Below are 22,435 nucleotides of genomic sequence, written 5' to 3' on the forward strand. Positions count from 1 at the left end.
TGGCTCTCAACCGACTCAAGTGGAAAGTAGGCAGCCCACACCCTCACATTTTTGCTTACACCGAGAACACCAGCACAGGCAATAACATCGCCGAGATACTCAGCACAGTGGACTACAAACCAGCTCTGGTGGTCTTCCTCGACCTGGAGAAGGCCTTCGAACTAGCAAATCCACTGGCCATTATAACGACGCTCATTGAAAAAGACGTCAAAGGAAGGTTGCTGGGGTGGATCCAGAACTACCTCACACAGAGAGAAGCAAGAGTACGCTTTCAGGGAGCAACCTCAAGCTACAGGGTCTATGAAAACGGAACCCCACAAGGAGGCATCCTCAGTCCAATGCTGTTCAATGTCCTGATGGAAAATCTTGTCAAACTTTCTTTGAGACAAACAGCCAAGCTCCTATGCTATGCAGACGACTTACAGCTTATAGTAAGAGGATCAAACAGGCTAGCCAACACGCAACACGCACTCCAACTTATAGAAGAGGGGTGCAACAGACTTGGACTCAAGATAAATCCAGCCGAGTCGAAAGCGATGGCTATCTGCACAGACACACCAGACAATTTGCTCTCCATACAAAATACGCCGGTAGTCTGGACTCACACCCACCAGTGTCTTGGAATCTGGTTTGACCAGAAATTCACTTTCAAGCCACAACTCGAGTATCTCAGGCACAGGACGAAGAGTAGGCACAATATAATGCGGTCGGTCACCAGCACAACCGCAGGAGCAAACTTTCATGTGCTCAAAGCCTACTACACGGCCGCCATCAGATCGCTGGTAAATTACAGTGCTCCAGCACTCATTGGACTGAGAGAAGACCAGATAGCTAAGCTAGAAGTCATCCAAAATAATGCTCTCAGGACCATGCTCGGAGCACCCTTGTGGACCAGAATTTGCAATTTGCAAATGAAAACTGAACTACCACCCCTAGCAGTACGAGTCAAGCAAGTGACAGCCGGTCTCCTCGCCAAAATCTGTAGATCAGATAAGCCCACAGCTGCCAAAACGCGAATCAGTGCCTCCCTCCACCTCGACCACAGAGAGCGAGGGGCCACCTGGTCGCACGAGGCAAGCGAGGTCATCCGACATCTGCAAGCAGAAACACTCGTCAAGAACAACCAAGACACACGAGACAATGGTTACGTAGTTCCTCCACCATGGAGCCCTCCACCCGCCACATTCAAAATTACCGACCTAGGTGATAGCAAAGCCAACCTCCAGAAGGAGGACCTCAAAAAAATAACTCTGGAAGCCATAGCCACCGAGACACCGGCTGATGCAGCATCATACTTCACAGACGGCTCGGTGGATCCAAAACATCATACATCCGGAGAGGCCTTCTACACCCAAGGTCAGACCCTCTGATGGAGACTTTAATGACTGTTCCATCCTACAAACAGAGCTGGTAGCAATCTCAAAGGCCCTACAACACGCTGCAACACAACACAACAAGTCCATCATAATTCACATGGACTCGAAATCGGCCATGCAGGCGCTGCAATACAGTCAACCAAGAGACAACATCCACATCATGACCTCGATCCTCGCACAGCTACAGGAATTCCAAAGACAAAACCTCCCAGTCGTCTTACACTGGATTCCCAGTCATGTAGGGATCGGGGGAAACGACGTGGCAGATGAAGCAGCCAAGGCAGCCACCCGTTCTAGTAGCGTACACATTCAAGTTCCAGCAAGTGTGCAACAGATCAAGAATCACCTCAGAAAGACTAGCAAGCTCCACATCCAAAAGAGCTTCCTTCACGCATTCAACGCTGGTTCCCAATCAGCCAAATGGTACCTGGCGGCTACAAAAGGGGAACCACCTTTCGCGGACAAGAAAACACCAAGACAAACCCAAGTCAGCCTTCCATGACGTCATGGAATGCACCTACTGTCAAGAGCCAGCAGCCAACCCACTTGAACACTATCTCCTCGACTGCGAAGTCACACAAAGCCTCCGAAACAGAACTCAAAACTTCCAAGAAGCACACACAACACCAGCGGCCACTCTAACCCGAAAGGCCCAAACAGACCACATTCACCACCTTCTCCGGGTCATCACACGATACCCACCACCCAGATAGCTTAGAAAGTATCCTCTCCCAGCAAGTGCGGACCCCAGTTCGGGGGCCCACCACTCCGAAACTGACCACGTCCAAGAGTGGGGTTTGGTGGTAAGCGTCTACTGATCGGGGTCCGCTCACACTTGCAACCTGCAGTATCCTTCCATATCTGCAGGTAGGACAACCTCCAATCCCAATCCGGTCTGGCTGCTCTAGGAGCTGCAGCCGGAACCAAAGGCCCGTGTCGGACTACGGCCTGACAATCTCAACAACAACAACCGGGGAACTCATTCTACACTCGGCTACCGCACCAGCAACATCTCTCAACAGCTCCTCACCACCCAGCTTCCTCAGAAACCTCCTCGCCCTACAGGACCTCTCAGCAAGCTACTCCTCACCTAGTCACTCCTAAGCACTGCACTGTACAATATATATACAGGAAGCGCATTGTGAGTTTCTATTCTACCTCATTCCTGAGTGTGAGATATTGTGGGGTATGGATGTTTGGTTCACACTCAGGATGGGATGGGGAAAGGAAACTCACAATGTGCTCTCTGTATACATGTTGTATTGGATGTACAATGTAGCTTGGTGCTGGGAAGGCAGCATGGTTACAAGCGTGATGTAGAGAGAGCTGGTTGGTGAGGATGCTCAGAGGAGGACCAGCTTGTGGGTCGCCATGCTGCCGGCGGGAGCGAGGACCGCCAGGCAGGCGGAGGAGGAGGAGGTGTTGCTGGCTGGTTGGTGGAGGTAGAAAGAGAGAGAATACTACGAGGTCAGGTCTTAAATAGCGGAGGTTGGCGTGGCTTAGTAGTTGACCCCCGCTCCGTGGGCGGCGCTGGTTGACCTAGACCACGAGGCATACACTGGGGAATTCGTGGGGTCGGCTACTCAGCGACAAACAGCGTTTGTAGGGGAGAAATCCACTACAATATCTACATGTACGTACGTTTGTGTGCCCATACAAAGAGAAAATAGACAACTAAAGAGAATTGACAACTGGCCACATACAGTACGCTACAGTACCTCCCTGTTTGGTAGCTGCCTAATATCAACTACCTAATTTGAGGATAAAACTACGTTGGGGGAATCAGCCAATAAAGCTCAGCGTGCCAACGCTGAGCACTGTCCTTGAAAAAAGGTTACGCGATCTTGACAAATCTACTCCAATTTATGCAACCAAAAATAATATGATTTCTCTTTTTTAGTAATTCCACAAACTTGTGCTGGTAGTTGTCCCTTTTCCCCCTTAACTGTCCTTTTTTTTGTGTACGGAGAGGTTGTCCTGTTTTGGGGAGGAGCATCTGGCAACGTGCTGCACGTCCATCTCAGTGCCAGTTCTAGCAGTGCTCTCCCTCTGTCTGTTACCATAAGAAGTCCCTCACATCGGTGTGTATGTTTAAGACCTTAATTACATGTTTTATTTCATTGACAACATAATACGTATAAAAGTAGCCGATCAGTGGCGAAGTGGATAAAAGGAATAAAGTAGACTCGCATTACCTTTAAAATAATTTAAAATTGATTAGTCTGAAAATCATACAGTTGCTGATAATTATTTTTATTACTGTAAAATTACATTTCATGCAAGTGTTCAAAATTATTTATGTTTATTTTGTTATTAAGACAAGAACAGCTGGTAGACTCACAGTACCTTGAAAATACCTTATTACTTTAAAATTCGTTTATATGTTGACAATTTAAGTTTTTCAATATTTTTCCCCCCAAAGTCACACACCTAATAATTGATTTATTTTATTAGTGTTAATTTTAAAGACAACCATGATGATGGCGGCAGCTGGCAGGACCTCCACCATACACGTCTTATCCGTCATTCCTCGCCTCTCACACCTGTTGAGACTAAAACTACCTCATGTTGAAGTAGTGGAAGTTAAGCTCCCCGGTAAGTGACTTTTAATATATATTTATTAGTGAATGACATACTACTTGTAAGAGGATATTAATGAATCATATTACCCCTCCACTACGTTTTTTTTATTTTTTTATTTAATGGCTGGATAAATTACCGCCCCGGGTTAATATATAGAACTAACCAGCCAGGGCTTTTATTTCACCATATCAGAGTAATTTCTTTCTGTTTAATATACCGGGGAAGTTAGATAATGTTAGGTAGGTTGTTAATTATAGAGGACTAACCCGCAGCCGAAATTGATTGAAAACAATAATAAAACCGCCAGACTTTCACTGTTATTTTATAGTGGACACTTTTAGTTTGCGCAAATGTGCTAACAAAAATTTATTTTTAAAATAAACGTTATTTAATATTTGTGGGCATGAAGAACAGACCTAACCTAATAAACCTACCTAACCTTACCTAACATTCTCACGGCCTCCCGGACCACCCCGGTATAGGAAACAGAAAGAACTTACTTTGATATTTTGAAATTTTAGGCATTTTATGGATGTGAGATGTATCGGTGGTTACTGAGCCCGGGCAGCGGAATGATTTGTTATTGAGATGCGGGAAACGCGAGCCACAGCATCGATGAAGTGATGGATGATTGTTTCCAAACAACAGTTAATATATAGGACTAACCCGCCGGGATGCATAGTGCCGATGCGGCCATATCTTCTCACGTCCAAATGCCTCAAATTTCACCATATCATAGTAAGTTCTTTCTGTTTAATTTACCGGGGAAGTTAGATAAATTTAGGCAGGTTTGTTTGGTTTGGTTGGTTAGGTCTGTTCTTCATAACCACAAATGTTAAGTAGTGTTTATTTTAAAAATATCTGTTTCTTAACATCTTTCCACAAACTACAACACACAAACTACAACAGTGTTCACTATAATATAACAATGAAAATCTGGCGTTTTTATAATTGTTTTCAATCATTTTCGTCTGCGGGTTAGTCCTATATAATTACCCCAAACGACAACTGACTTAGCACACAAACCCAGTTCTATTTCACAGTATTTTGCTGTGTACAATATTTTCTACTTAAAGGAACATTGTCTTTATCCCTAAATTTCCAAATTACATCCATATGAGACCGGCTACAACCTTCACACGTCATGCTGAAAATGAAACTGCCGCAAGCCCAGGGAAAAGTGCTGCAGTAGAGCGCAGCCTCATTACCGATGGGAAGACAAATAAGTGTGTGTCAAGGTGCCTATTTATCTATATAAACGCCTTGGGAATAAAGACGTTCAGGTGACGGGCAAGTCAAAGGGAATGATTGAAACTCGCCTGTTGACGCATTCAATATTTATTGATGTGATCAAAACCTGCAGAGAACAAGGCGTTCATTAGTATTACATGGTGATCTATATGATACATAATTAGTTCGTCTCACAAAAATTTGTCTTAATTATAATTGATTATTGAGCATAGTGACATGATACAAAGTTCATAACTCTATTAATCTTAGCTTTGCTTTTTCCTGCATTGTCTTATTACTCCAAGTTAGGCAGAAACGAGTAGACGTAATTAGTCAACAATATTTCAGTACCGAGGGGCATGTCTTCACTTATGCTGTACTTACAAGTGCGGGTCAATGCAGATCAGTATAGTGTTCCAAGAGACAACAGTACTGTGTAAATTGTCTCAGCAAAAATTCTTGGACAGGATTTTATGGTGTTTGTCAGTGCGAGCAGAAGGCTGCTCCTTGCAGTATCACTAGAGGGCTGGTCACTGCCCACCCCCTAATCTTTGTTCGGGTAGGGCAGCAAACGCCAGCACTCACACGCCAATACTCACTTGCCAGTACTGACGCCAGCGGTGATAACACTCCCGGGATGCCAGCACTGACGCCGGCGGTAAACACCGCCCACCCCCGCCGCATCTGGGGAGGTCACAGGTCGCGTGGGGGCATCACTCGTGAGGGCGATCTGTGTCATGAGAGCCACGTCACCCTTACATTCAGCAGAATCAGGAACTCTATCCGTAAACACCCTCCCCTCTCCAGCCGTCACATCTCACGAGGCAACAGGCTGCGTGGGGGGGAGGGGGGGGCGCTGAGAGATCCAATGTTTGTTCGGGGCAGCAATCGTCAACAACTGACACCAGCATTTATAAGCCAGCGGCGATAACAATCTACGAAACCAAAAATTTGCACAAGAAATGATTACCATATCAGAACTCACTAATGAAAATAAAGTAAGAAAATAAACAGTTATACAAATAACTCGTCCATGGGTTAGTCCTATATATTAACCTCAAACTATGTTTTTCTGATGGTTTTTTGTGTTTTTTGAACATAGTTTGGATATCTAAATACATGTTTAGGGATAATTGAAACAAAAATTTTACCTCATTATCTTAATATATTTTCAGCAGTGAATTCTGATATTGTATTCTTTTCTTGGGTAAGTGATTCGTTTGGTAGGTAAATAGACTCTTAAGAGATGCACTGCTTTGTTTTCTTGGTGGTAATGCGGCGGTGATCTGCATCACCAGATGTAAACACTCCTCTGCTCTCTCTGCCGCACTCTGATCAAAGCCAGTGTACGAGCGACTGCTCTCACGTCCACAAAAAACGTAAAATTGCAATACTGTATTTCATAGTAAGTTTAATATGCTGGGGGTAGAGCCCTTCCAGCTGGGAAGTTAGGTAAGGTTAAGTAGGTTTCTTTGGTTAGGTTGGTGCAGTCTTCTAACAACGCCTTGGCTGCTTGTGTTTCTTATCAACTAAGGTTAGGTTAGGTTTAATTTAGGAATAAAAACTTTTTAACACATTTGCTCAAACTACAACACTGTTCACCGTAAAACACAGTGAAATTGCTGCTTTTTAAAATTCATATTCCAAGAAAAATCGGCAACAGGTGTGTTGTTAATAATTACTGCCATCTGCTTCAGTATTACCATAGTAAGTACTAATAAAAATTATACGACAATGCACAGAACCTAATAGAACCTGATCTAACCAACCAACCAAACAAACCTACCTAACCTTACCTAACTTTCTAACTGGGGGTGAATCCCATGCCTTATTAAACAGAATGTATGGTAATAATATAGCAAATTTTTTTTTTTTTTTTTAACACAAATGTTCTTTGGGTGAGAGTCAGTAATGAAATTGGTTTAATATTCGTCCATTGGCTGTCCGTAGGTTCCTGCGATGTTTACCTGAGGCTATATTCCTCACTTAAAGAGTCGCTTGTTTCCTCCTCCTTGCAGGTTAGGTAGGTTGGTTCCTTTGGTATGAGAATAGTTTTTGTGTGTGTATGTGTGTTTTACTCAAATCTGACCTCCATTTTTGTGCAAATTAGCAGTTTCTGTTAAAAATGGAAAAATTTTTTTTTGCAAAAATGCTAAAAAAAAAAAACACTATTGTTGTACCAAATCCTGAGGATGGCCAGTAGATGAATATTTACCTAAAAATGATAAAACTTTTTATTTTAATTATAAATCACCTTTAGTGGACAGAGTATGAAGATGAGGGAAATTGTGAGGTAAAACAATGAAAAACTGACCATACGACACTAAAATTTTTTTTTTTTCCAGGGATTAGCCCACCTGGGCACAGGTCACTGACCCACATTGCGGCCTGGGGGCGAAAATGTAATAATAATAGGAGTAGTAATAATAATAATTATAATAATAATAATAATAATAATAATAATAATAATAATTCATAGTAAATAAAATTACAGTATAGTCTGGGTTTACGCGGTCGATTAAACCCATGGAGGTCCGCGTATAATGCGAAACGCGTAAATAAAATAACAGAACATATAGGATTAATTGAAATAGAGACTGGGCCGACCGCCAGACTACCCTTTTGGGGGCTATCGCCGACACAATACATACTTTGTAGTAAAAATAACATCTTAATTTTATGATGGTATGCACACACAATTAATATTTAAGAGAAATATCAATAATATTAGGTTTTTTAACACTTACGTTAGTAGAAGAGATGGCTGGGCACACGGGGATGGGGGGTTGGTTCCGAGGCAGAGGGCAGATTATTGGCCCTCATCTGTATCACCTGTATCACTATCCACCACAGAGGCTAGCGGGGCCTCCTTGTCAAACCCCTCTAAGTCCATATCCTCACTATCACTGACTTGGGCTGGCTGTGGCGGGTGAAGAACTCGGTAATGTTTTGTTGACTGGGCAAGCAAGGTTAAATAGACCAATCACAGTGCGCGGCGGAGGGGGTGCGTGGGTGGTAAGGATACGTGGCCCAATCACAGTCCGCGACATCATTGGCACGAGTCTGATGTCAGCGGTGACGTCAGCGACCAGCCGCTTGCCGCGTAAATTAAGGAATGTACCGCGTAACTAATAATTGGCGCGTCTGGACAGGTGCCGTGTAAATGGCCAAACGCGTATAAAATATCCGTGTAAACCCAGACTATACTGTATAATAAAAAATACACAATTAAATACTGTATATTATAATAAAATAATAATGATAATAATATTAATACTAATGATAACACTAATAATTATAATACTGTACAGTGTAATAATAATAATAATAAACCATAAAAAAATTAAAAAAGATCAAAAGTGAGAAACAATATACGTATATACCTGTATGTTCTATTGTCAATGGTAAGAGAAACAATTGAGACCCTGCAATTGTGAGTAAATGAGGCAAAAAGTCAGATCATCAACCTCTAATGGAAATAAGCTTATAACGGCTTTCTTGAAGTACGGTATGCATTCCTTAATCGACTTAGTGTTTACCATTACAGGGTATCTGTATAACTACTTTCACCATCTATATACAATTGCCTGTACTTATACCTGGTACAATGGTTGGCGCATTTTCCGAAATAAGGTAACCAAGTGTTTTTATACATCATAGTACAGTATTTTACCGTGTTTATTACCTAACGGCCACCCTATATAGGTGGCCATGCCAAGGGAAGGAGGCCAGTGGCCTGTGTAGGTTCTCTCCATTATTCTTAATAATTTTGTCAAGGGCTATTTTGAAGCCGAGTACTGATCTTGATTCCACACCTTGGACTGGTAGACCATTCCATAGGTCTATAATCCTCTGTATGAAGAAGTATTTCCTTATTTTCGTTCTGCATGATAACTTAGCGAGCTTGTTATGTTCCCTTGTGTTGGTGGCGTGTGACATCACAAAAAATTGGCTCAGGTTCACATTTAAAGTCCCTTTCAGGATTTGGAATGTTTCAATGAGATCTGCCCATGTGTGCCTTGTCTGCAGAGTTGTTAGTCCTGAGGCCCTCAGTCTAATTGGAAAAGCAAGATGGCATAGTTCTGGAATTACCTTTTCTAGGAATATTAGGTCTTTCTGGAGGTAGAGTTTCCATGATTGTATTCCCCTGTACAGTACAGTAATCCAGACTGGGACATAAATGAGATTTTTACAGTTGAAGGAACATTTTCCTTTCTTCGCATTTGAATGTATGCTTTATAATTCACATACTGTATTTCGGTTTGCTTTTCTCACTGCCGGTCCCACCTGTTGTGCTGCCTTCAGTGAATGATCTATCACACTGCCAATACAGTATCTTTCTCCTTCTCAACAGTATACAGGAAAGTGTTAGTTTCAGAAAAGTTGTGATTAGGGTTTCTGTATGCTACATTTAGGGTCTTGCATTTTGTAATGTTAAAGAGCATTTGCCAGTCTTGAGACCATGCAGGTCTTTTTGCATTGATGCAACAGCGTCTTGACTTGCTACTTTCTCAAATATCTTCGTGCCACCTATGTCAGATTCCCAAATGTAACTTCATTGCCTTCTGTCAGCTATCTGTTGGATGGTGATGGTGGTTGCTAGGTGGGGTGACATCAGATGGGGAGGGGGATCCCTGTCTTGGAGGTAAAATTGTGAGGGCTACCTCATCATCATATTATCGTACTGTAGTAGGCAGCTATCAAACAGGGAGATACTACCACCTGGGAAGATATTGGAAGCATAATGTATTTTCTGATGGTAGACCCTGCTGCCATATGGCATCACGAAAATTGTGACCAAGTCCCAGGTTGCTGATATGACTTTCTGCCTCATTTACACACAATTGCAGGGTCTCAATTGTTTCTCTTACCATTGACAACACAACATACATACAGTATATTGTTTCTCACTCTTGGTCTTTTTTCATCGTTGTATTTCTTTATGGTTCTTTATTATTATTATTATTATTGTTATCATTATTATTTTATTATTTTATATTTTTTTTTACGTATCAGAATTAATATTATTATTATTATTATTATTATTACAGTGGGGTATGCTATAACGAATCTAATTGGTTCTAGAACCTTGTTCGTTATAGCATTCGTTCGTTATAGGATTAATCCGTTCCAGGCCCCCAAATACAACCACTTAACACTGAAAAATATAATATAAAATTGTAAAAATTGTAAAAAAGTGCATAAATATGCATCTAAACCCCTGAAATAAAGAATATCATTAATATTTGTAATAAAAAAACAATAAATTAAAAAAATTTTTTTTTAAATAATGTTCGTTGTAGGAGTTTCGTTCGTTATAGCATTCTCAATTTTATAGGTAAAACCGTTCGTTATAGGAATATTCGTAGTAGGATCCGTTCGTTATAGCATACCCCACTGTATTATTATTTTTATTATTATTATTATTATTATTATTATTATTATTATTATTATTATTATTATTATTATTATTATTATTATTATTGCATTTTCGTCCACCAGACCCTCATGTGAGTCGGTGACCTGTGCCCGGGTGGGTTAATCCCTCTAAAAAAAAAAAAAAAAAAAAACTATTGAGACCCTTATACCATTTTACTGATTCTGTTCAAGCAAACACAAGACAGTTTTATTCAGCTGGGGGAAAATCCCCAGGTCCTAATGGGATTCAGTACAGTATGCTGAAACATACTGCACTGTAGTACTAGTGATTACACCATCCCTCACAAGTCAGTGAACATCCTCCTACCCTCTCCCTGGCACAAGTATTTGTGTCTGATACAGTACTTCAAATTCCCATCTCCATACTTGACACTACCTTGTGACTACTACTGCCACTATCTAATCTTATCGCACAAGGTGGATTGTACTCTGTCAGTTATCTCTTGTCAGACAATTTGTTGCTACCGGTATCCATGATATTTTTAATCCCAATATTATATAAGGATGATATTATTTATCAAAATCAGCAAAGTTATGGACATGGCAAGCACTAGTGGTACAATGGTAATGGCTGCCTGACAGTTTGCAATGTCGGCTTTAATGCAACCAATAACAAAAGGTAAAGTTTGGAAGACAGCCAATCATGGGCATACTGAGGTGTTGTCTGAACCCTGGATTGGCATAAATTTCCTCCTCGCCAACCCCAAGCACATAGACCCCCCTCTAATTTCCCTCCCCTACCATGTCGCCATACACCACCCCCACCCAACTTTTATCAGATAGTGGGCAATGGTGTTATGTGGTAGCTAATCAGAATGTAGCCATATGCAGGAGGAGAGGCAACAGGACTTTTGTTGGTGACTGTAGATGCTAAACTAATATATGCACTTGAGTGACAATTTTACTGAATACAGTACAGTAGATATCTCTTCATTTCCTGTATCTACTTATTAATTTACTTGTTTATCTCTATCTATGTTGATGTAATCAGAATCCTGTATAATTACCAAATAATCCCCAGGCCAGTCTTGTGGCAATGTGGATGTACAGATGTCCCATACTTCACTGGACAGTACTGTGCCTTAATAATGATAATGATTTGAACAGGAAATGCAGATGGGAGGTTTTTGAAGAATGTTGAGGAAGAAGTTGATTTACAAGAGGCACAAGTACTGCTGGCAGATTTTGACCTCTTGCTTCAGGTATGGTCATGAAGGAGAGACTTTTAAACCTTAGCCAATTACTTCACCTGTGTTAATAATTGCAAGTTCACATTTTCCAACCAAACCTTCAATACACATGTATGATAATGCCCTTTCTGGAGTACTAGTATGGAAAATGCATATCTTTGACTTTTTTTTTTTTTACATAATATTGTAATGATAGAATTTTGTGGCAAAAGTAAGCAGATTTTTACCGGTAATCATAAACCCTTTGGCTGCGGGAGGTTACCCTAAGCTGAATAAGGTCGTCTGGCGGTAACCAGAATAAAATGGCAAGGATGGGAAACGCACCGAAAGGTGTTAAGTGTGGTGGTGTGAAGATGACAAATTATAATAAAAGAAATAGTACAGTATGCTCTCTTTTGAAATTCCATGATATTTACCCAGCTCTTCTACATCAGGTGACAGACAGATTACCACAACTACAGTGGGTACAAGGAACATGGGCCGGTGTAGAGTATATGGTGGACCATTATAAGGATAAGGTATGGAGAGATATATAAATGTTGGTTAGTAAGATGATAAGACTGTGTTTGACCTAAGTGATGATGATATGCTTAATTTGCTGTTTTTCAAGTTTAACTGCTATAGGTGTCAAACTTAATAACAATTTGTTAAATATATAATGTTTTTGTGTCACAAACTTTTTAATGCAGTGCTGTAATGTTTATACGGTACATTCCCGTACCTTATTAGTTTCCCCTACATTATCGGGTATTGTATTTCTGTCTTTTATCTTCTCTTAGTAACCTCAGCTGTTTGTGTTTAACAAAGTGTAATATAGTGTGATTATAGGCGGCGTAGATATCAGATGATGAAACTACTAGTACTTGTATTTGCATTGCTTGGGGGTATGTAACCCCCCCCCCCCTGGATCTGCCACTGTGTGGGTGTGTGCATGAAATAGTTATATATACCTGTATACTGTGCAAAACTGATTGTGTGCAAATGTCCACCACAGTCTATCACACAACCAATATGTCTACTACTGTGTAACACACTTACAACCAATGTGTCTACCAGTCTACCACACTCACAACCAAATGCTCACCACTCGAACATCCAAATTCTCCACTACACTCACAACAAAGCTGTGGGAATTCCAGCCATTCTTTTTTTTTTTTTTTTTTTTTTTAGTTTTACTGCAAGTTGTCCATAAAAAAAGGTCCTCAGATCAGAAACTGTCCTACAAAATTTTTTGGATACCTTATTAACTGACTCCCATCTTTATATTTAATACAAATCATAAACTTGAGAACCTAAAATACTGTAGCACTCTGACCAGTCAATTTATACCTGTACTAGGGTGTGACAGTTGCCCCAACTTTGCCCTACAATGCTGTTCAAAATTTTGGTGTTGCATATTGACATTAAAAAATACCCACGTGCAATTTTTTGAAGATTCATGCATATTTGAGTGAGCTCCAGCAATTTGAAAAATAGTGATTTGCTTATATGGCATACGCGCCTATATATGAGATTACACAACCATCATAAGGGATATTAACACAAATCATTTGCCTGTCTTAATTAAAAGCTGTTATCACTAACACAAAAAAGTTATTTATACTTATTCTCTCATGGTACATTAAGGGGTTTTATCATATATTCACAAGGTATTATTTCTCGAGAGCAAGCAACCATGATTTCTGTTGGGAAACAGATGATCGTTTGCGCTGATTAGGAATGCGGAGTCTGTCATTTTCAACTACTTGAAGGACTTCTTGAAAGCGCTCCTCATCCCTGGCAACATTAAGAAAGTCATGGCAAAGTTCTACACCACGCTCTGCAGCCTCATCGACGACCTGAACTTGTCCACAACCCGTTTCATGTTCAGGTAGTCTTCGTGATCCGCCCATTCACTGGCTGGACTTTGGAGAAACTGATAGGGCATGCCTAAAATGGTGAAGAACAGGCTTGAGTCAGGCCCAATTAGGTCCACCAGGGCAGTGCCACTTTCTGGGACAGGGGGAAGATATGGCTTTCCATAGCCCCCATGATTGAGCGCCACTCTCTTAGTAACTTCAGTGCCTTCATGGCAAAGAAGGGCCTTCCTCATCTCCTCTTTTGTCTTTTCTTGTACTTGGGACGAGAACAAAGCCAGTGGGGCCAACTCCTCAGTTAGGTACCAAGTGTGTCTACCGAGTGCCACATGTGCTCTGTCAACTATTGTGGCGTCATATGGGGCAAATTCAGCCAAGGTTTCGACCAAATTCAAGTCATTCAGTGGCGCACTTGCTGGAACGGGGCAAACAATCCACCATGGGACATAAACAGCGACTGTGAACACAGCAAACCGTTCTAACTTGCTGATTTGACTTTTAGTCACAACCACGGCTTTGGGAAACTGCTCTTTGATCTGGCCTGACAAAAGAACAATCTTGAGGGTTTAGAGCAGTTTAGCCATCCACCTTGCTTTGTGAGGTGCGCCGGGGTAGACCATCGTGAAGTTCACTGGCTCGGATCCTTTAGTTACAAGCAGCAGACAAAGCTCTACCAGCTCCTTGTAGTCGCCACGTGTAAATGGTTGGGCTAGAGATTCACGAAAGAAGTCGGCCATCTGCTGGCGCTCCTCAAACACTTCAGACATTGCGGGGTAGTAGTATTTCTTTTTTTCATTGTACGCCAGGTGAGAGAAATGGGTCTTGAACCTAGAAATGCAATTATTGGGATTATTGTATTTTGTACTAATCTATAATATTGTTTTAGGGGTATTAAGATTGATATGATCGATCATTTGCTTTGTGTTAGTATATCTTATAAGTCTAATAAAAGAAATTCCACTAAATTTGTTCATTAGATAATAATATTCCTTGTTATTTTGTAAAGCCGACGGTGCTAGCTCAAACATGCACCGATCCCCAAGAAAATTTACAGGGGTGTTTCCTAGATAAATACACAACACTAAAACTTTGAACAGCATTGTAGGACTATTTTTTTATTTTTGGAGGGCAACGGTCACACCCTAACCTGTACTGTACTTATTTTTGCAGCCAAAGCCTTCATATCCAGTCACACGCATGACTAGTGAACATTTTAGTCAGCTCATGGCAGAGTACATAGTGGGCTGGATCATCTTTCATGAGAGGAGCTGGCTGGCTTCTCTGCAGTATCAGGTAATGCTCATTCTTCCTGATTTCTTCTATCTTTTAAAGTGGTAGGTGGCACTGTGAGGAAGTTAACTATGTGTAGGTCGTACTGTGAGGAAGTTAACTATTGGTGGGTCGCACTGTGAGGAAGTTAACTATTTGTAGGTCGTACTGTGAGGATGTTAACTATGTGTAGGTCCTACTGTGAGGAAGTTAACTATTGGTGGGTCGCACTGTGAGGAAGTTAACTATTTCTAGGTCCTACTGTGAGGAAGTTAACTATTTGTAGTGTAACGAGCCGAGTTTCCTCTTTTCAATAATTTACCATCCAGTTATTCTTTTCAATGAGTATCCTGTTTTATATACTTATCCTTCTTCAATTCTTTATCTCTATATACCTTATATTCTTATATATTCTTATCTATATATAACTCTTATGCTTCTCTGCTTATGTTTTCCAAGTCAATGTTCTTTCTTTTCATTTCCTGTCATATATTATGATCTCTTCCATATATTTGGTTCTAGTTATATTCTAAACCATGGATTAACCTGGGAAACCATGTCTTTGTTATTACCACACTTATTATACTTACAACGGTAGCCTGCCACCACCCAGGATTTTTCTAGAATATAACACCTCTTAGTTAACTGTTAGGTAGCGAGCTTCTAGGCACGTGAGTTAGTTATTTTCTGAGAACCAATGTGGGAAAGGATAGAGTGGTGATACTCGTAGATTACTAATTCAATATTTATTAACACAGTGATTGGATAAGATGCATCTTAGATTCACTCAGACAAAACAGAACTGCAATTTATTTATTAAGTCATCAAACACTTCAAGAACTTATTACCTCATTAAATACCTCCAAATTCTTATTACTTCAATCGACAATTGTGGTATTGTCACTCTGCCACATGATAGTCAGTACTGGGTATACACCAGATATCACTGGACCCTCAGGTCTTACCTTACCAAGTAGCAAATTAACTCTTCACTTCTTGGTTATATCATTATACTCTCAGATTATCATTTCATGGTCACTACCAATGAATACATAGCACACTGAACAACTCCACAATTATCTCAACATACAATACCTCCTGTTAATTCACAAGGAACAACATGGCACTTTTAACTCTCATTCAGTGGTTCAATACTTAACCTGGGATACTATATTTCTGCTAGTTATCCCCCAAACAAGGTACCATAATACTTAGGCCTATGTGACTGTGAGGAGTGCCCCAGGGTAACGCTGGTCTCTACAACAAATGAAGATCGCTGTTAGGGGTCGGTTGTAGACCGACACATGCTCAGGGAGTGGGCGCCTGATTTGCAGGAAACGGACTTCCCAGTTCAGTCCTGTCGAATTAACGGCATCGTCCAACCCGGTTACCGCCCCACGTTAGCCGATGAGTATTCAGCTCAACACACTGGAGAGACGTTGAGGAAGTCACGAATGCCTAAAGGTCTAACTTCAACTATACAAAACATACGCCTGGCAACGGTTCAGACAATATCTAAATCTCTACGTTACTCGACTTAATTGGCACAGAATTCACTATGTTAACACATGAGCACTGATATTCACCAAAATTGACTAAGTTAAACTGAATTAATAGGCGGCGGGAACACACGTTAACATACCTGGAGAGACGTTGAGGAAGTCACGAATGCGTGATTCTCCCTCGTGTCGAGGTATATACGTGCACTCGCGGGCAGCTTGGGCCTCCATATTCATACCAGAAGGGTCGATCTTACCAACAACATAACTTCTCTATCATTTTGGATCACTGTATACTTAGTTATGAACTCCGGTGTTCTTGATCAGGGTAATTTCCTATGTCTATTCATATAATCTAATCAGAGGTTGAGCTTGCCAGGAAAAGGTGGAATATACACGTCGATAACATTAATTCTGCAAGCTTAGGTCTGAGGCGAACAAGGGGCTATTCACGGGGAGGCGCTAGATCTTGGAGATTATACCAGTTGACAGAATAGTTCAGGAGATTAATGACTTTCTCAAATAGACAACTGACACTAATTAAACTATAAACATCAGATTCTCTGATGTCGGGGCGACAAAATGATATAACTTCAGGCGCGATCAGAAACTCATGGATACCCCCACGGACGACATAAAATACGCCACTCTAGCTGGCAAACTCGACACTCACTTACTTGACACGTTCTACTAACGATAAGGACAGTTGAAGCATTCTACCCCACTCACAATGGATCTTGAATGTTCCAACTGTAAACAGACATATCTAAGTTGACTCAAAACAAGGGTGTTCTCTCTCACACCCAAATTCATTTTATAGAGAGGTTGGTTTCAGTAAGTCAGAGAAAATGGGATAACGGAGGACTGAGGTGTCTTGAAGTGATGAGAAAACGGACTCCTCAGATGGAGGACTCAAACGAAAGCCGAGTTACATGTTTTGTGGGCTATTAAGCGTAATATGAATCATTTGATTTTTGGCGCTAACTGACGTGTAAGACCGTGGTCATTACAGTAGGTCGTACTGTGAGGAAGTTAACTATTTGTAGGTTGTACTGTGTGGAAGTTAACTATTGGTGGGTGGACTGTGAGGAAGTTAACTATTGGTAGATCGTACTGTGAGGAAGTTAACTATTTGTAGGTCGTACTGTGAGGAAGTTAACTATTGGTGGGTGGACTGTGAGGAAGTTAACTATTGGTAGGTCATACTGTGAGGAAGTTAACTATTTGTAGGTCGTACTGTGAGGAAGTTAACTATTGGTGGGTGGACTGAGAGGAAGTTAACTATTGGTAGGTCATACTGTGAGGATGTTAACTATGTCTAGGTCGTACTGTGAGGAAGTTAACTATGTGTAGGTCGTACTGTGAGGAAGTTAACTATTGGTGGGTGGACTGTGAGGAAGTTCATTATTGGTGGGTGGACTGTGAGGAAGTTAACTACTGGTAGGTCGTACTGTGAGGAAGTTAACTATTGGTAGGTCGCACTGTGAGGAAGTTGACTATTGGTGGGTGGCACTGTGAGGAAGTTAACTATTGGTAGGTGGCACTACAAGGAAGTTACCTACTGGTAGGTGGCACTACAAGGAAGTTACCTACTGGTAGGTGGCACTACAAGGAAGTTACCTACTGGTAGGTGGCACTACAAGGAAGTTACCTACTGGTAGGTGGCACTACAAGGAAGTTAACGGTTGGTAGGTCGCACTACAGAGCTTTGCAGTACTAGGAAGACCTGTATGATATATTTCAGATGTGGTATAAATCCAGCCATGTTGTTAGTGAGTACAGTTGGTGGAATCATATATTGAGATAACTGGAAAAAATGCATGATAATTTTATTGGGAATTTTCTCAAGTGTATTTATCATTATTTTAACAGCGTAAAAGTGAATGGGTACAGAAAGACATCATCATCAACTATCGAAGCCTTTGCGAGATGACAGTTGGCATCCTGGGTATGGGGAAGATTGGCAAAGAGGGTGAGTGTGGAGGCCTTAACGTGTTCCCAAATACTTAATAAACACGTTTTATTCCTCACCAGTTGCCATTACAACACCTGATGATACATAAATACAGTAACCAGTTGTGCAATGCTGGTCGTGGTGGGACAACAAGTCATAGACAACAAATCATCGTGAGGCAGCAAATATTGATGAGACTACAAATCACTAAACTTGAGATGATTTTACCATAAAAGGATGTTTAACAAATAGTGTTGAGATGTTGTCATTATACTATACTGAGAGGTCACCATTTTACACTGAGTTTACTATACTATGAGATGTCACTATACTACACTGAGAGATTGTCCATAATATTACACGGAGAGGATGTCATGCTACATTGAGATGTTATCACTATACACTGAGAGGTTGTCACTATACTACACAGAGAGGTTGTTCCTATACACTGAGAGATTGTCGCTATACACTGAGAGGTCACTATACTACAAAGAGAGGTTGTTACTATACACTGAGAGGTTGTCACTATACTACAAAGAGAGGTTGTTACTATACACTGAGAGGTTGTCACTATACTACAAAGAGAGGTTGTTACTATACACTGAGAGATTGTTGCTATACACTGAGAGGTCACTATACTACAAATAGAGGTTGTTACTATACACTGAGAGGTTGTCACTGTACTACAAAGAGAGGTTGTCACTATACTACACCGAGTGTCACTATATACTATGAGAGTTTGTCACTATACTATACTGAGAGGTTGTCATTATACTACACAGAGAGGTTGTTACTATACACTGAGAGATTGTTGCTATACACTGAGAGGTTGTCACAATACTACAAAGAGAGGTTGTTCCTATACACTGAGAGGTTGTCACAATACTACACAGAGAGGTTGTTACTATACACAGAGAGGTTGTTACTACACACTGAGAGGTTGTCACAATACTACAAAGAGAGGTTGTTCCTATACACTGAGAGGTTGTCACAATACTACACAGAGAGGCTGTTACTATACACTGAGAGGTTGTTGCTATACACTGAGAGGTTGTCACAATACTACAAAGAGAGGTTGTTCCTATACACTGAGAGGTTGTTGCTATACACTGAGAGGTTGTCACAATACACTGAGAGGTTGTCACAATACTACAAAGAGAGGTTGTTCCTATACACTGAGAGGTTGTTGCTATACACTGAGAGGTTGTCACAATACTACACAGAGAGGCTGTTACTATACACTGAGAGATTGTTGCTATACACTGAGAGGTTGTCACAATACTACAAAGAGAGGTTGTTCCTATACACTGAGAGGTTGTTGCTATACACTGAGAGGTTGTCACAATACACTGAGAGGTTGTCAAAATACTACAAAGAGAGGTTGTTCCTATACACTGAGAGATTGTTGCTATACACTGAGAGGTTGTCACAATACTACGCAGAGAGGTTGTCAAAATACTACAAAGAGAGGTTGTTCCTATTCACTGAGAGATTGTTGCTATACACTGAGAGGTTGTCACAATACTACACAGAGAGGTTGTTACTATACACTGAGAGATTGTTGCTATACACTGAGAGGTTGTCACAATACTACAAAGAGAGGCTGTTCCTATACACTGAGAGATTGTTCCTATACACTGAGAGGTTGTCACAATACTACAAAGAGAGGCTGTTCCTATACACTGAGAGGTTGTTACTCTACACTGAGAGATTGTTGCTATACACTGAGAGGTTGTCACAATACTACAAAGAGAGGCTGTTCCTATACACTGAGAGATTGTTCCTATTCACTGAGAGGTTGTCACAATACTACACAGAGAGGTTGTTCCTATACACTGAGAGGTTGTTCCTATTCACTGAGAGATTGTTGCTATACACTGAGAGGTTGTCACAATACTACACAGAGAGGCTGTTACTATACACTGAGAGATTGTTGCTATACACTGAGAGGTTGTCACAATACTACAAAGAGAGGTTGTTCCTATACACTGAGAGGTTGTTGGCTATACACTGAGAGGTTGTCACAATACACTGAGAGGTTGTCACAATACTACAAAGAGAGGTTGTTCCTATACACTGAGAGATTGTTGCTATACACTGAGAGGTTGTCACAATACTACACAGAGAGGTTGTTCCTATACACTGAGAGGTTGTTCCTATACACTGAGAGGTTGTTCCTATACACTGAGAGGTTGTCACAATACTACACTGAGAGGTTGTTCCTATACACTGAGAGATTGTTCCTATACACTGAGAGGTTGTCACAATACTACACTGAGAGGTTGTTCCTATACACTGAGAGATTGTTGCTATACACTGAGAGGTTGTTCCTATACACTGAGAGGTTTTCATTTTACTGCACTTGAGAGATTGTCACTACTAGACTGAGAGGTTGTCACTATACTACACCGAGTGTCATTATATACTATGGGAGGTCATTACACTATAGTATACTGAGAGGTCACTATATACTACGCTGAGAGGTTGACACTATACTACACTGAGTGTCATTATATACTATGGGAGATCATTACACTATTGTATACTGAGAGGTTGACACTACTACACTGAGAGGTCACTATACTTCACTGAAAGGTTGTCACTATACTACACTGTGAGAGGTTTGTCAGTGTACTACATAGAGATTGTCACTATACAACACTATGAGAGGCACCTTTGGGGTGATAGTTCATGACTTTATGTTAATACAGTGTCTCAGGAGTTTATTTATGAGGTTATTTCCAATTAAGAATGCTTTATGAATTTGGGTGTGATTCTCAACGGTTACATAACCACAGTATGGTAATTTCAAGCTAAAGAGTAATTTGCACATACTATATTGTAATTAAAATAGTTAATTGCATAAATGCTACATATGTATATTTTACTCGATGATAAATGTTCAAAATGGTGTACGTTTAAAAATTAATCTACAGTACTGTAGGAGATGAACTGTTTCATTGAATTACAGATGATGCAAAATGCATACAAACGACCCTGGTGTTGTTGGTAGGGGTAATCATTCAATGTTACCATGAGCTAAAATGTATATCCAAGCTGAAGGTGGCCATTTTGAACATTTATTGCACACCAACTAATATGTGTGTGTATAACATGTGGTGCTTGACTCAGTGTGTGTATAACATGTGGTACTTGACTCAGTGTGTGTATAACATGTGGTGCTTGACTCAGTGTGTGTATAACATGTGGTGCTTGACTCAGTGTGTGTATAACATGTGGTGCTTGACTCAGTGTGTGTATAACATGTGGTGCTTGACTCAGTGTGTGTATAACATGTGGTGCTTGACTCAGTGTGTGTATAACATGTGGTGCTTGACTCAGTGTGTGTATAACATGTGGTGCTTGACTCAGTGTGTGTATAACATGTGGTGCTTGACTCAGTGTGTGTATAACATGTGGTACGTGACTCAGTGTGTGTATAACATGTGGTGCTTGACTCAGTGTGTGTATAACATGTGGTGCTTGACTCAGTGTGTGTGTACAACACGTGGTGCCTGACTCAGTGTGTGTGTGTATACTACATGTGGTGCCTGACTCTGTGTGTGTGTGTGCATGCATGCATGCATGCATGCTTGCTTGCTTGACTCAGTGTGTGTGTAAACACTGGCATCTCATTCACTACATCATTGTCAGAGAAAGAGATCACCGTGATGTCCTCATCACCCGAGCCATACATGACTCAAGCCACTGCGACACTGATGATCGGCTCGTCAGAGCCAAGCTCTCACTTCACATCACCCCAAAACGGTGAAGGCAACAATCCTCCAGAAGAGGTTTTAACACTAAGCATCTGGAGGATCCAGTGGTAGCACGTGCTTTCAGAGAGCAGCTCGAACCTGGGCTGATGAACAACCCGAAAACAAACAACCCAAACCCAAGTGCCGAATGGGATATTCTCGACACTGTCATGACAAAAACCTGCAAAGAGACACTCGACCAGATCGAAAGAATACACCTGGACTGATTTGATGAAAATGGCCCGGCAATCAATGTACTCGTCGATGATAAACGTGCTGCT

At 41.0% G+C, this 22,435-nt stretch overlaps 1 protein-coding gene across 6 annotated transcripts in view; it reads left to right on the plus strand.

The window, feature by feature from the left end:
* Window positions 1–3,319: 3,319 nt before the first annotated feature.
* Window positions 3,320–22,435, plus strand: part of LOC121872570 (glyoxylate/hydroxypyruvate reductase A-like) — a 44,122-nt gene continuing 25,006 nt past the window's right edge. For 2 of the 6 annotated variants that reach the window (XM_042375389.1, XM_042375394.1), the window contains exons 1-6: window positions 3,347–3,457; window positions 3,831–3,971; window positions 11,736–11,830; window positions 12,253–12,336; window positions 14,845–14,967; window positions 18,315–18,414. In XM_042375389.1, the coding sequence (XP_042231323.1) occupies window positions 3,851–3,971; window positions 11,736–11,830; window positions 12,253–12,336; window positions 14,845–14,967; window positions 18,315–18,414 (523 nt within the window). In that variant the 5' untranslated portion in view covers window positions 3,347–3,457; window positions 3,831–3,850. Of the gene's footprint in view, window positions 3,462–3,830; window positions 3,972–4,480; window positions 4,698–11,735; window positions 11,831–12,252; window positions 12,337–14,844; window positions 14,968–18,314; window positions 18,415–22,435 lie in introns of all 6 variants that reach the window. The other 4 variants (XM_042375393.1, XM_042375390.1, XM_042375391.1 and 1 more) reach the window with 4 other exon arrangements.

The sequence above is a fragment of the Homarus americanus genome, unplaced genomic scaffold (genome assembly GCF_018991925.1).
Source record: "Homarus americanus isolate GMGI-L3 unplaced genomic scaffold, GMGI_Hamer_2.0 scaffold39155, whole genome shotgun sequence".
NCBI lineage: Eukaryota > Metazoa > Arthropoda > Malacostraca > Decapoda > Nephropidae > Homarus > Homarus americanus.